General features: G+C 27.2%; 1 protein-coding gene and 1 long non-coding RNA gene across 3 annotated transcripts in view; both read right to left on the bottom strand.

The window, feature by feature from the left end:
* LOC114132966 (uncharacterized) overlaps nt 1–17,140 on the bottom strand; it is a 55,646-nt gene that overhangs the window by 13,225 nt on the left and 25,281 nt on the right. The window contains exon 2 of the mRNA XM_027998576.2: nt 7,699–7,909. Within this exon, the coding sequence (XP_027854377.2) occupies nt 7,699–7,909 (211 nt within the window). The remainder of the gene's footprint in view (nt 1–7,698; nt 7,910–17,140) is intronic.
* Nucleotides 2,868–6,493, bottom strand: LOC126552035 (uncharacterized). Of its 2 annotated transcripts, XR_007605892.1 has the most exons (3): nt 6,197–6,456; nt 3,264–3,520; nt 2,868–3,205 (listed from the first exon to the last, which is right to left on the bottom strand). It is a non-coding gene; the product is annotated as an uncharacterized LOC126552035 (long non-coding RNA). The 2 variants fall into 2 exon arrangements; XR_007605891.1 differs by having other exon boundaries at nt 2,868–3,520; nt 6,197–6,493.

The raw sequence follows: 17,140 nt of genomic DNA, 5'->3' as shown, positions 1-17,140 counted from the left end.
AAAAAAATAGCAATAATACTATGGTATATCGAAAACGGCATTTGTGCGAATTGAGACGACTCGCGGGTTGGTTCGCGGTTAGGTACCTACATATTATTGTTATCATAATATCATCGCGTGACGACCGATTCGCGGTTAGGTACTATACTACTATAGCTGTTATCATCGCGTGACGGTCGATCATTGTGTCATGTCAAACTTTATCGATCTGGTCTATGAGTCAAATTACTAGTTGTTTTTGAATGATTTTACCTCAATTTTTATTGCTTATATGTGTACTGTGTAAATCATACAGTGAAACTGATCATCTGGAAGTTTTGTTGTTACGATGTATTGACGTAGGTAGTTATTCATTTATACTTTTAATGTCCTCTGGCTTTCAACAGTCTCAAAAACTACAACGTTAATTAATGAAATAAGCTAAGTTAGAAAACATAGTTGATTTTTATTTTTTGGATTTTCAAATTGTTTATTTTAGAGACTGAATAATTGAAAAAATGATTTCAACCATGCTGAAATTAGGTATGGAAATATTTCTCTCGATAATTCAATTAATCATTTCAATAATTTCCATTTAAAAATATTTACTACCTGCTAGGATACTAATATCTCTTTTTTTCTTTTGTGGTACCGAGATATTATAATAAGGTTTAATATTTTTCGAATTTAACTAAATTCATTATTGCATATCAAGTAGGTATCGAAGAGAAAATTTTAACAATGGTATTTATTAAAAATAAATTGAATAAATTGATTATGTACGTTAAATTTTTTTACAAGAATTGAAGAAACTCCAATTAATTATATTTATATTATAAATTACTTTCAAGTTTTTGTCATAATTGTACCTATCTAAATATATTCCTTATCAATTAGTTCTTAATATGTAGCTTATAGACACAATGGTGGAATAATAAAAATTATTTATAATTAACTTATTATAAATATACTAATAATATATATTTTGTAATAACTAATAACTAAAAATTATGGATATTCGATTGAATAAGGAATTGAAATCCTCATCTAGAACAATTTATGTTTATTTTTTTCATAGTTACACCCGCGAAAAAAAAATTCCACGAAAATAAGGGTCAAAAATTTTGTGGTAAGGACGGTACAGGGTTGTGGTTAGTCGAAAACGTCTGAACTGCTCCTGTGTCGTCGGGTGTTAACCCGAACGCACAATGAAGCAATGATGGTTTTTGTTGGTAATTAGATAGTTTTTATACTATACTAACTCCCTTGATGTGAATAAATGAAGTTTAAATAAACTCTGTTGTTAAGACAGGTCTGCCGTACGGCTGAGTTGACGTCGACTACCACGAGCGTCCTCACATTGGATAACTATTGATTTGGTTTTATATATACTACTAACATCGGTCCCCGTGATGACAAGGGAGAGCACAGGATGCTGAAAACCGCCCTCTGTCGGTAGCGGATGATCGCCAGTGGGCGATTAGCAATATTTCACTTAGAATGCGCTGCCCTTATCTTATACTTAGTGAAATTTCTACACAACAGCGTTAAACCATACAAGGAATTTGCGACGCTACGAACTTCTACAGGTGTGATAAGTTAAATAAACATTCCAAAGGCGTTCATCGTAAGTATAGTTGCATTAAGCCCATTAAGGTAGGTAATATTAAATTGTCGGAATTTACAACGTCGAAGCTCATAGCTTACCGTCATCTATAACTCTAACAATTAGTATTTATTACAGTTATATGCGACATTTAAAATCATAATATTAGGGGTGCAAATAGACCATGTTCATTATAGGGGGGTTTGCCTAAAGTCCCCTATGAAATTGATTAAACAACCACAGAATTTAGACTCAAAAATAGTAGTAGTTTATTTTAAATGCCCATTACAAAAATAACATTTTGGCTATTTTTTTTTCAATGATATTTTTTGTGGAATTTTATAACTGTTTAAGAAAAATTATATTTGTTCAGTGCTTATTGGATAAAAACTTGAGTTAAGATGATTGAGCAATAATTTTAGGGAAGTCTAAGACATCCCCAAACCAGCTAAATCAATCCCCTATTTGCACCAATCGCGGGAATCAATATATGCTTTTCCCCGTCATACTAGTAATTACTCATCAGATATATGTTAAAAACACATATTAAAAATTCTAAATGTATAGATATTTTTTAATGCGTTATAACTTATAAACAAATTCGTACTATAAAGGGTAATTTAAATTTTTGCACCAGGCGCACAGGTCAGTGTATAGTGTATACTTTTAAGTTTCAAATATAATATATATATTATATATGACTCGCTAAATTTATTATATAAATATCAATAGTTTAATCTATTAACCGTGATTTGTGGGTAGGTCTACAATAATTAGTTGTTTAAGTATTTTTTTTCGATTTTTTTTATTGACAATTTTGTCATGATTATCGATATATTTATAAAACATATATGTTGTATGTATATAAAACGAGTCCACTCTTGCCTATAATCTATAAATACGGTCTTGTTATTATATTTACACTTGCCTATAAGTCATATTATTCGAAGATATAAGCAAATATCACAATGAATGATTTCAAACACAGTACATATGGCATTGCGCATAATAAACTGGTTGTCCAACGACGTTACACTACAATTTTCGCAATAATATGTGAACATGTAATTATGATCGTTTCGAGTAAAAAGTTTTTCTAAATTATTCATAAATAAAATGTTTAAAATATTATTACAAGTTATTAAACTAATACATTTTTGAGCTGTCTTGCCTGCACGCATTCAATAAGAGAAGTTTTAATTGCAGCGGCTGTATTATTACAACAGTTACCTACTATGATAAGTAAACAGTAGATACATCTATAAATTGTAATACCTATGAATATTAATATATCATATTATTGTTGTAATGGTACGTGTTTGCTATACAGTGTAATACTGTAGTATTTACAAATTATGTATATAGTTCAATTATTGTTCTCCATAAGAACGATGACTTGACAAATTATTCGGTTCAGCTGTCTGTATAAATGTGATCATTATATAATGATTCGTCGTATACATCCGTCTTGAACGTTAATATATATACACGTAGGGTAGGTACATAATAGAACCTTTAACGCCCAAATATTTCGTATGCCTATAGTCGCGGTCTGGTCTTGTCGTTGAATGCATTTCCATACGATCCTCCGGCGTAGACCGCAAAGTGTGTATTGTGTACCTATATACATTATATAGTACAGCGGGTTATTGACTGACATGTCAATCAGAGTGTATACCCGAGAGAAGTCAAGACGTCACGGATCGTCGAGTTTAACTGCGGCGAGCAGGATGCTGTAGCCGTGGACTGTCCCGAAGAAGACTGTAGACTGTATAGTCTGTAGTTATTATTATTTTTTTTTTTACTATCGTCTTCGTCACCATCACAGCTCATTGGGTTTCGGATTTGCTTACATCCGAGTAATTCTGAGTAAATTGTTCGTGCGGCATGTGGACGGCATTTGCGACCAGACCCAGGTTCACGTTATATAAATGTCTGACAATAATAATATATTATATTAATATCGTGAAAGACCGAAAATAATAAAAAGTTATATTGTGTAGTTGAAAACCGCCGATGATAATGTCGATAAAGAATACAATTACAATTTTTACCGTTATTAGTTAATTAGTGTGAATATTTTACTTATATTATAATATTAACAATAATATTACTATCAAAAAACTATTATAATAAGTACTAGATAGCAGATATGTGCATAATATGAAGGTTTTTACACATATTATAAATAAAAAATGTAGAAGATTTATCTAATTGCAAAATTCGTATAAAAAAAAATGTAATAAATTTTAGCTTATTTTTCATATTTTAGAATATATTGTATTATTATCTAAAAAAGCTATAATTGATCATTTCTAGCGTAGGGATTTTTTTGTCACAGAAAAAGAAATTTGAAAAAATTATGGAAATCATTCAATATAACTTATTTGAATTAATCCAAGTTTTATTTCAAACATATCGAAAAATTAGATACATTAAACACAGCAAAAAATTGCATTCAAAATAATATTATAAATAGTAAACAAGTCAAACCGGAAATGTTACTTGATATTAATTATGTGTGTAAATGAAATAATAGGATTTAAGAACCAAATAAAATAAAAATACCTAGGTACCTAAAATAAAATATGTTGAGCTTAAAATATAAATAATGTAATAAGAGTTAATATTATATTAATTTGAAATATATTTTTTAGAATTTTGGATACTATTTAGTTTGTTACAGGTAATGTTAAGCTGGGAGAATACATCTTAAAATATTACATATAAAAATAAATTATTATTATTTTTTTATTAGGATGCACACGTGCAATAAAAATATTTTTCAGAAGCACAAGTACCAATATACATATATACTATACAAGAAATAAGGTAACGGAATTTTATATACCTAATTAAAATGTAAAACTATGCACATAAATATTTAAGAATACTAATAAAACGAATATCTAGTAAAAACATCAAAAAATAAGAAAATACATACAATTTTATTCGTTGTGTACAATTTATTACCCAGATGACAGCAGTAGAATATCACAGTTATCTTAAATACTAGAATATGAAGTGTTGTTGATTTGGCCTCATAATATATTATTAAAATAAAATGTGTTTTACGCTGATCAATACGCATTTTAAAAGCATTATAATATAAAGGTGATATTTCCAATTTTTAGACTAAATTATTGGAAATTATCAAATATCATAAGTTCATTTACGTATTCTATTTTTTTTTTTTTTTTTGGCTGATTCCATCATATGCGTAAGATTTTGTATAGATAATTATATTATAACTTGAATTGTGCAGTATTTACATACAAAAAAATGTTAAATGAAGTGTTTAATAATATAAAATTATTATTACTTTTTAATAATATTGATAAAGAAATGTATTTTTTAATATTGTTTAATCTTATATTAGTTATATTTAATTAATTTGTGTTTATATTTAATATGTATACATTTTGACGAATTTCTTTCAAAACGCTTTTAGTACTATTTTCGATTTATTTTTAAATACTTATTAAAATGCATATCTTATATATATGTAAGATATAAGATATTAGTACAATTATAATATATTATTCGAGTACAGTACATATTTTATTTTTATTTTTGAATAAAATACATTTTTTGACAATGATTTTATGTCATCGTATAAACTACATAATATTATAATAACCACGATAGTCATTATAGGTGAAAATGCGTAAGTTATATAAATTATATTAGGCAATTTATATAGTTTCATGTCAAGCGGCAATATTTTGATTTAGAAATTCGATCAATAAAAATAAATGTGATTTTTTGGAATAGTTAATTTTTATGTTTTCATTTTAATAAAGTGTTGTTATTTGTTACAACTTCGTTAACGTAATTTATAATATTCATAATTCATACATACTAATAGATAAATAAATAAATAAAATATTAAAAGTTGAATTTCCGTTGTTAAGAAATACTGATAAAATTGAAAATTATTATTCTAGCCATGTTTTTATTTTATTGTCACCCTACTAACCTAGACTAATTTCAGCTGCAATAAACATAGTAGTTACTAATATATAAATAATAAATATATTATGTATAATGTATATAGAAATCCACAAATATAATGTTATTATTTTCGAAGGGTTACGTCCCCATGTAGGGTTTTCATGTGAAATCATTTATGATAGCAATGAGTGGTTGTAATATTATGTCTGAGGTGCGTCTATTATCTATATACTCTATATTATATTATATACGCGTACATACATATATAGGTATACGACACACGCATTGACCTTAGGTTCGCTCGGCAAAGAATAAACGCCGCACGTGCATATACACTATATACTATGCAGACTTGTCTAAACATGCACATAGTGTAGGTATGTATATTATAATGACTGTGCTCTAATGATTTTAAACTTACCATTGTATTGGTATATGGGGCCGGTGTATGTGTATTATGTACCTATTACTTACTCGCCGTTACACGTATCACACCGATCGACCGTCAAGCTTATATTGTTTCGTGTTGGATATTATAAAAGTACGTCGTATATAATATATATATATATATGTAACATAATTATAATATTATACCGCGGAATGATGTTATTTTTACCTAGACTATCCCATAAGATATATTATATTCGATGCACTTACTCGTTCCCGTGTGCATGTATTTTTTTTTAACGCCAGTCTTAACCACGGTTCATAAAATATAGATAATTATTTATACAATGACATTATCCTCTTGTTTTATTATTTGTTTAGACCATTGAACCATATCGATACGTAAATGAAAATACCTAGATATATACATTATACATATTATATAAAATTGTATAGTTAGTCATCTATTTAACCACCATGGACACCGGTGTCTAAGCTCGAGCATCCGTTAGAATTTAAACCAGATATGAGTTATTTTTTATTTAAAACTATAGATTTGCCTGAATATCTGGTAAATAAATAATATATTAAATTTCCTTTAAACTATAAATTATTATCATTCATTTAAAAATTGATTTCAATATTATCAATAAATGATCATTTCCTAATTTTAAAACAAAAAAATGTTTTTCAAAAAATCAAAATAATTTAAATGCGTTTCTTGACAGTTATAATTTTGTAAGTCGCAATAAAAGAATTTCCTTTAGCAGTTTAGACAAAGTACCTATTACATAAAAATAATGCTCTAAAATATTCGCAATCAATTTTAAATTAAGTCAAAACCTACCTATTGCAGTACACAAAAACATAAAAAAAATAAACAAATACTTCTAGAGGTATAACCCGATAACTGAGTTAACTGTACAAAAATAACCCTGCACATAAATCAGTGATATAAGCTATAAGGTACAACTATATAAATGTAAGCGTGTAACCGTTTATGACCGTATCTACATAAAACCGATATTTATATTATCATAATAGACGTGCCGTCGGTGTGTATGATATCTATTGATAAAAATGTATGTAGCATACATTTTTTCTAAAAATCGGTTATTCCCATCAAACCGTTCATATTTTCACAAATCCTTGTTCATATGAAATATTCTTTGATTTTATTTATAACTGAAGAAACTTACCGTAGATTTATGTTTTTACACGGTTTACATAACGTATCCTATAATAATGTACGTAAATGTAAGAAAATTGCTATATCTATTGCAACGAAGTGTTCTCAAGAAAACATATTATAATGGCCATGTATGTGCAGATATATATAGCTATACAGTATCTATAAGTACCTAGTTACTTTTTTATTACATTTCCGTTTTGTAAGAACTAAAAAACTATAAGAATATTCATACTCAATTGTTAGTTATTATTAATATCCACCTTAAAATAAAGAAATTATAGCAACAAAGTAATTTCTAATTTGAATAAATTATTTTAATTGGATTATAATAATGTACAGATATTATAATAAAATTCTCCTATAGTATGTATATTATTATGTATATTATTTTTAATGCGTTTAAAAAAAATTCAGACGTGTACTATTTTATTATATTCTATGATATTTAATAGAAAAGAAAATTCCAGGGAAAATATTTTAAACCATTAAATTACGAGAACACACGTATACATGTGTGCACGTGTGTATGTATAATATATGAATATGACCTACTAAGTATACTAATAGTTATAAGACTTGCCTGCATTGGAAGCTCTTCTCGTTTAAGCACTTGTCCATACAACCAGACCGTGAAATAGCTTTGAAATGTTGTCTGGAAGTAACTTTCAGTTCCCCGTGAATTGTATCGAAACTCCAAGACCGTTGATTACACGACTTCGGTGTCCGGACACATATTTTCCTAGCAACTGTTGCAGTATGTGTTGGGTAATGCGATCGTTTCAATGGAAAATCTGAAATTTAAATATCAAATTATAATTTTTAATCAATTGTTCTTCATTTACATTCATAAAATCAATGGTTTTTTTTATGAAAATTTACACTCAAGGGTTAATTCCTGGTTGTGACTTAAGAAGATATTTTTTTAACCTAAAATCTTTATAGAGCACAGGTGATTTGAGCTCACTTTTTTACTTTAGAATTACCGTTAGTAATTTGAGCTTGACTTGTATTACATAGCCAATATTTTGAACGTTCTAATCAATTGATACTTGTATCCATCGTCAATTAAGCTCTTGTTTCCGTCATTACAACCTATATACCTTGTTACTTTTTTACACTACCAATTTACGCCCATAGGCCACGTAGTCACAGTATGAAGAAACAAAGCTGTAACGACGACAATATTCAAAAAACGTTTAAGCTAAGCAAATTATTGCAACACGCATGTATAATGTACAAGTTTTACACAGGTATCTATAACTATACGAATTTAAAACAAATAGCTATAGAAAGTGATTTATAATATTTTGTTTTGTTTAAGGTATTTATAGTTACTAGCTACATGATAAAAACACTAGAACTATAATAATTGAATAATAATTTATAATTACTTTTTTGTATCATCTATAAGTATATCAGCTTCGATGGTCTGATAAATATATAAATTTGAAAAATATATACAATGGATATAATATTTTATTTTTATCTAAGCTACGGAGAAAAATGAAACCTATATAAAGGATCGATCGTGAAAATATTATGCGTTGATATATAATCGAGTTCCACAAATAATTCTCAGTGAAACAATTGAAATACCTACGAAAAATGTGCACTTATATAGTTATACATAGATATAGCTGCGAAGTGAAACGATTCACACGTTTGACCAACTAAATGGTCTGGCCAAATTTTAAAATTCGATATTGAAACAATGAAACGGATGGAAACAAAATAACTATTTACAGTATTTTATTGTTATACATTAACACAGATAATGCATTTCGCGGTGTGCATCGGAGACGACAAATTAATAGCACAGACTTGTACCGAATCCATTAATTAATTAGGTAGTCACCACTACTGTGCCACTGTGGCATTGTATGCATAATCATTCTATCGCTCGAACAGAAGTTTAAGTGCGTATAATTCATGCCACTTTAACTGTTAACCGGAGCAAATTGATCCAATAACTGTATGTTTGTTGGTACAATTCAATGATAAATATATATAACTAGATAAAGTCACCATATTAATTACGTTTAGAAATTAAAACGCTTATAATTTCGCGCTCTATATTTTTATAAATATTTTTAATATCACTTTTTAATTTTTTTTCTTCGATGTAAATTAATATTGTTTCACTACAAGTAAAACTCGATTTATGAGATCTTCGGTAAATAACCCAAATTACATTCTATACCTGCTATATTGAATGTCAAGAGCCATGTCACCATGTAACTTATATATATATATATATAGGCATATACTCGTAGCAAGAAGAATCGCATAAGACACGTATAATAATACGTAAACAAACACCGTACGGTTAATTGATTAAAAAAGAAAATATTGGAAAACACTTAAAAAAAATGATACTCCTATATATACACATACATATATATATTAGTTTATTTAATTACTGTTCTGTTCGCGTTTTTCAGTTATTATTTTTGTAATTTTAGAAATATCTGACAAACATTATTAAAATCAATTTGGAATAAAATACACACAAAAAAAAACGTGATCCTAAAAGTAGAATTTTCGTTTCCAAAAACGAAATACCATTTACTTTCACTGTTTATTTTCATCAGAATAAAAATAAAAAATAAAAGTTCTTTTCATTATTCTCTACACATTTTTTGAACTGTGAGGTACCTACAATTGTCATGAATATTTTACGATAAATATTCAAATTATACATTATTAAATCTTATAAAAATGACGTGATTATAATATAACATCGTGTAGTTTTCTTTTAGGTATATTAGACAGCACCTATAACTTTAACTGCTGTGTAATTATTGAACGGCACTAATAGTTGATAATCTAGTGTAATTTTGATTAAATATATACTGTTATTAAAGTACTCATCAATATCCTTACATATCTATAATATTTTTATCAACTTTAATACGTAAAAAAGTTGACTAAATTTTTTAAGGAGATATTAAATTACTGATTAAAAAATTTAAAAAACTTAAACATATTGAAAAGAATAAAAGTTGTAATATCAGACCTGATATATATGATATAATAATAAATATTTGTAAAATGTATTTCTAGTGAAATTACAGTTAGTTAGTTAGTATATAGTTACATTAAGTATTGCATTTTAACATTAAAAATTTGTATTGTTTAATGTTTATTTATTTTATTTTTATGTATGTAATTATGACATATAATATTATTTGATTCGTATTCTCATATAGTTTATAAAATATTGATGACAGGTTTGTAATTATTTATATTTATTGATTTTAAGCCATTATATAGGTTTAAACTATTATAAAAAATAATAATATTTTATCACAATGATTTTGTTTTTGGTTTGGTTTGTATTTAATGTTCATACATAAAAATATTTAGAACTATATTATCGGCCAAATTATAGGTATGATAAGAGAAAAAAAATTTCATATTTGATAATAAATAAATATTATATAAGTTTTTACAATTATTAGTATTTGGCAAACTATTTGGTATTTATTGGCGAGAATTTTTTTAGTCATTATATTCAAAATATTAATTTAATATTTATTATTTATCTATCGTTTATATTCACCGCCACTATACAGTTTAATCCGTTACTACTTTATTATTCTAAGTATAATTTTATACGGTTGGGTAAATCGATACGGGACATGAATATTTTAATAAATCTGTCCGTTGTATGTTTCATACACTCTTCGATAGCCATCGCTTGTCACATGTCATCACGTCATGCGGCGTCAAGGTAAGGTAGGTATATACTTAATAAATTTGACATTATCATGAAAGCGAATACAGAATATTATAGTACGACATTATACATTTATTTACTTGTAAATGATTGTACAAGTTCATCATACATCGTAATTGCTATAAGGCAGTATAATAGCTAAATCAATTTTATTTTAAAATATTTTTATTTAGTAATGTATTTTATGTTTCTGATTACAAATACGTAGCTATACTATAAATGATTATCTGTAGTATATAAATAAATAATCTAATGTGTTTTTTAAAAATAATTTTTATGTTTTTTAACATATCGCATTAGGGGTTCAACCCCACACAGATAAAAAATATATGTTATATTGATTATTATACATTTTTTTATGAACCCCACTTCTGATTTTTTTTTTGTGTACCTACGTGCCCTATATATTATAATCATTAGACAACGTCTTATACACGTATATAAATTCCTATTAATATTTACTTGTAAAACTATATTATACTAAAGTGCATAATATGCATTAAGTTAGGTATTTACTTCAATTCCGATGCGTATAATAAAAATTAAAGTATCGTGTCCTTGTATAATAAAATATTATAGGCCACCATATAATTAAATTACTACAATATGGTATGTATACGTATCTATACATAATAATGTATTTGCATTTTCATTAAAAATTGAAATTAGATTGGTAAGAAGTTGGTATTGAAGTAATTGATTTCTTTTCATAATCACTCTATTAATGACCAATAATAAAAATATATTTTCTACATTTAGATCCCAGAATGCATTATGCAAATCGCTATTTATTGCTACCTATATCTACCTATATAATATGCAATCGTCCATGTCTATTATAATCTGTATTTTCCTGTATAACATTACATGCGTTTGGCATACTCTGCCGTGATGTTTACATTATTCTTATTCTTATACTTATTTTTTTTTTTATTATAACTATATTAAACTCATGGCAGATACCGGAGCAACATAAAACATCTTAAAATGTATATACATGCATTTGCGGGTTACCATAGAAGCCTCGTTAACTACATGGTACCGCGTTATTTTTATAATAATTTCTACTACTCTGAAATCCGTCGCGGGTAATTTGCATATGGATACACCGTAATCACATACACGTATAAACATGCTACAAGTGCGGCCTTTTTTTCTTTATACACAGTACCGTAATTCGTAGATCAATATCGTTTATTATAATATATGTGTGCCTACCATTATATTTAAACCGGACTTTCGTATTGGTCTTGGAACCTATTGAAAAGACAGTTACTTATTTTATTTATTTTTTTTATCGAATTTCATTAGTCGTTAAATTATCGTACTTAAAAATCAACGGAATATTTATGCGCCGTGCTGCGATGTATGTACCTTTAGTGGTAGTTATTTGAGGATATTATCGATCCAGCAAGACCTTTTTTTTATTAGAAGCAAACGTAGGTACATCGATTTTGTCACTGAAGGCTGTGTAAATATCTAATCAACTCGTCGATTTTTCACCAATTCTAAGTCAGAAACTTAAGAATTAAGATTGCTATACTGTTATTCTAACTGATGAGAAAATATCAAACTATGCATAAGTAGTTATATGAGCCAGGAAAGTATGAGAAAATGTAGAAACTTCCAAAGAAAAAAAATAAATACAAATTTTTTAAATTAACATAGATATTATTGATAATAATTAATAATACATACAATGTGTTCATGGGGAAGTGATTGGACGACGTTATTTGAAAGTATAGTAAAATGATGAAAAAATACCCTTTATAGAGCGGGTCTAACTTTATTATCTATGGGCAATTTAACTTTTTTTAAGCAAAATCAAACCTACCACGCATAACTTTTAACAATTGCTCATAACTTAAAAAATAAAAAAGTTAGATCCCCTCATTAAAGGATGTTTCTTCATCATTTTAAGTATACTTTCGAATGACGTTAGCTGGTCACTTCCTCCCGGAACACATTGTATAAACAGAACTAAAATGGTACCTATATTATACTTTTATGTATAATTAAACTGAGTGATTTAACAGAAAATTCTTAAAATGTATAAATCAGTACCCAGGTAATACGTAAATTATTAAGTACACAAGGGGATTCAGCAAGCATGTTCATCAACATTTTTATTTTTTTCCTTTAATAATTAATTTATTCAAATTCTAACTTTTTGAATACTTAAAGACCGTATTTCCAAATGTTTAAGATTTTTGTAGTTTTTTAAAAGCTATATGTTCATAGGTTAGTGTAGGTATATATTAATATATTGTACTGTAAATTATTTATTGCATAGTTTTTTTTTTAAAATACACCTATTTTTAAATTTACTTAATTCAAAATCCGAACGAGCAGTTCCTAAGTTATTAATTAAAATATTTATACTTAAAATAATAGTCCAAATGAGTTTACAAAAATATAAAATAAATGTAATGGTAAATATAATATTAATTATACTATACATGGACCAATTTTACAGATTATACATGTTGATAGATTAATATTAACTAAAATGTTCAAGTCACCATACTTCGCATATCTTATAACACCCTTATCATGTGCCTTTTATCCTAAATACACATAGTTAAGTAACTAAAAAGTATATGTTTAAATTTTAATTTCGATGTGTCAAAATGCTATTGTAGGTATTTTAAATCATTTATTATATAAAAGGGAAATTTCAATTTGAAAAATAGAAGTTTATTTTTTCTATAGGACGCTTATTTCTCAAATAATACAAAAAAATCTAATAATTTGAAAATATGGTATGAAAACATTTATTGAAACATTTAAATTTTAAATGTTTCAAAAATCAGAATTTGAATATTAGTTGCATTATTGAAAAACATAAAGCGAGCATACACGGTGAGTCGTCTTTTAATTATATAGTATTATATTATTACACGGTTATAATAATAATAATAATAATAAGGTATAATAATATTTAGTGATTCATAATTAAGTTATATGTATAGTTTAATTAATTAATAAAATTAAAGAGTAACCATCATCATGGATGATTACAGATCGAATTTTGCAGCAGCTGAAATCGATTGGTTATTTTAAAACTAGGCACTTGTGTTGCGACGAAATCGACGGGTCCCCGTTATTTGCACTCGGAAGTCACCTGTGACGTTGCCCACTTGCCTCTGCTACACGAATAATAACAATATAATAATAATTATAATATAGATCACCGAGTTCCTTATATTCGCTGCCATCGTCGAACGGTATAATTATATATGTCTGTTATATTATTAAATAGCTAGGGATATATAGTGCTAAATCCTATTTTATGTCCTCAGATTTTCGCGTTCTATTATAGTATGCAGTATTATATATGCACATAACAATAATGATTTACCGACTGCGTGTTTATTATAATTTATTATGTATATACCTCCTACCCGATAGTAACTATTTACGCTGTACAATAAATACAACGCAATAATATTATGTTTAGGTATATAGAAAACGTGTTCGATCGCGTGCTAACAGAGTATATACATCAGTACCTATAAGCCTGTGACCAACCATACTCGTCTGGAAAACATCACTTGACAACTGATAATGAGTAATGACTATATATGCGAATATGCGACCGTGCGTAGGTACCTACATATAATAATATTCAAATACGAGGTTTTATCATGGTATATATATATATATATATGTATATTGATTGTAGTATACATCCGATGTGTACCTACGTACCTATCTACTCGTATGTATGCAATAGAAAACTGTCACGTTATAAATTTCCCTTTTTTTTTTGTTTTGTGCTGAATAATGTAGAATTCTCATCGACTTCGATGACCGCGACGTCGCATTCAGATGACAACATATTTCCGTACCCAGTACTATTATAATATTATTATAAATGTATATAAGTATATTGTACATGTCTTATATATAATATCGGCCCATAATAATTAATGGTCTACTGCGAATAGTGCGAGTACGGCACATATATGCGTTATGGATTGAATGAATACCACGCTTTATTTATATTTTGGTATATTACGAGTCTCGTAGAAAATTGCAAAAACATTTTTAGACGATTGGGCTGTATAATGTGTACTTTATTTTTTTTTTTAAGGTTATAATATAATCGACATTATAGCTAGATGTTACTTATATGCCTTATTATTATTATAACAAATATAATTTATCGAATATAATGATATTGTGATTTTATTACAGTGAAGTATATATTTACTTTTTAATGAATAATAAAAACCACGTTATATCGAAGAGATATTAAGAAAAACACTGAATAGGCGTATATTTACAGATTTTTTTTTAATCTACAGAGATCCGGATTCAGTACTGCTAATTGCTAAATATTTGAGATGTGAATGTCAATCGTAAAGGGCTCCGCTATAATAAGTTTAAATGGCGCTACGAAAAATTATTCCTTTTTGTAGGTAATCATAATATGATACATTATGATTACATTAAATTATCATTACTTTGAATCAATATCTAGACGCCAGTTTCTCAGTTATAGATTTATTTCGGAATTATTAAATGATCAAATAGATTCAATTCGATTGTTATAACGACTTAGAATTTGTATTTCTAGCTAATGAATTTCAGAGCATTTTACCCAGTCAGTAAGCTTATGAAAATTTCATTATTTCATATCTCATTGTTGTATCGTTAAAATTGGTACTATCAATACAATTGGATCACGCCTGGTACTCCGGTCTAATTATTCCATCAAATATTATAATATAATATAGGTAATTTTTATTAGGTACATACCTACCACTTACGAGTATTAATACTACAATACTGATTGCTGATATATTTATATATCTACATACTGGAGTATTTCGAAAATTTTAATTTTTTTGAAAATATTATTTTTATATAATTTTACAATATTTTAAGTATTATTACTTTTTTGAACGACTACAATACTACATATTGTAATACATTTTTAATTTCATATTCCGGAACAGAATATATATTTTTTTTTAATCAAGTTGATTATGGTTATGATTATGAGAATTTAATGTTTTGATAAACATTGATGATTTGTCTATGATATATTTTTCAATGGGTAGCGAAAAAGATGGTTTATGTTCTAATGACCAGAATAGTGAATACCCAAGAAATTTAAGTTATTTTATAATTATTGTAAGCCAAACTTATGGAAAATCTTATATTCAATTTTCAACTATTAGCTATTTATACAAAATTTTTTATAAACTTTAACTACAAAATAATTTGCAAGTATTCATGACTTCGACAAACTTTTGTCAATATTTGAACTTCAAATACTAATAAAAACAAAAATTGTGCCTATGTAGGTATTCTTATAGTTTTTGAATGACTATAAGACGTAATTCAGTAGTTATTATTAATAACTTAATTTGGGAACAGATCCTTTACATTAATGAAAATTAATGTTATAGACCTTTAAGTCAGTCTATTGATTTGAGGGTAATATGATATTATTTTATTTTATTAAGATAAATTCAATTATCTATTAATTTCACACGGACATCAAAGCAGAGAAAAATTGACAAAACAGTAAAATAGAATAAAAACATAATAGGTATTATATTCTACTTAATGTAAAATTTCAGGAGAGCACGTGTATTTTAAGTCATCTCGTATAATTTTAGGTGGGCTTTAAATGATTAAAGCTCGGCTAAGTCCAACGAATTGTCCACCTTATGTACGAAAAACTACTTCATTCAACACGTTTTTAAATGAACCATCCAACTATCTAACTTTTTTTTTAAATATACAAGTATCATACTCACCATATATTTTTATTAGTATTAACAGAAAACAAAAATCTATGAAGTGTTTTCGATTTGGACATTGAAATAACAGTTACAATTTAGTATTTAGGTACTATTAATAAATTACCACAAAAAAATCTTCTATGCAGACACAGGTCATAGAAGTTAAACTTCCGCGAGATCAGTCACGGTGGTATCAAAATATTAATGTACAATCTAGAATTACTGTTGTAGAGGTTTTATATTTATTATTTATGTTTGCAGAAAATTTTTTAGTAATAAAAATCGACCCACGTGCGGTCCGACCGCCTGATTGATCAAATCATATTGGTTTGAATTAGTCCGTTCACACATAACCGCGGTTCTTTTCAATCACCCAATATTTTGGTACAACTATGTGTGGTCCGCCCATAAATCGTGACTGATTTTTATCTTATAGCTCGTGTGTCGCGGCCTTGAAAATTTACTCCCAGCGCGCGTATAGAAGTTTCACTTCAATAGCTACATCACAAACTCAAAAGTCAGAT

Source organism: Aphis gossypii, chromosome X, assembly GCF_020184175.1.
Source record: "Aphis gossypii isolate Hap1 chromosome X, ASM2018417v2, whole genome shotgun sequence".
In the NCBI taxonomy this organism is placed as follows: domain Eukaryota; kingdom Metazoa; phylum Arthropoda; class Insecta; order Hemiptera; family Aphididae; genus Aphis; species Aphis gossypii.
The sequence above is the reverse complement of the archived record's forward strand: the minus strand, read 5'-3'. Positions and strand labels throughout refer to the sequence as shown.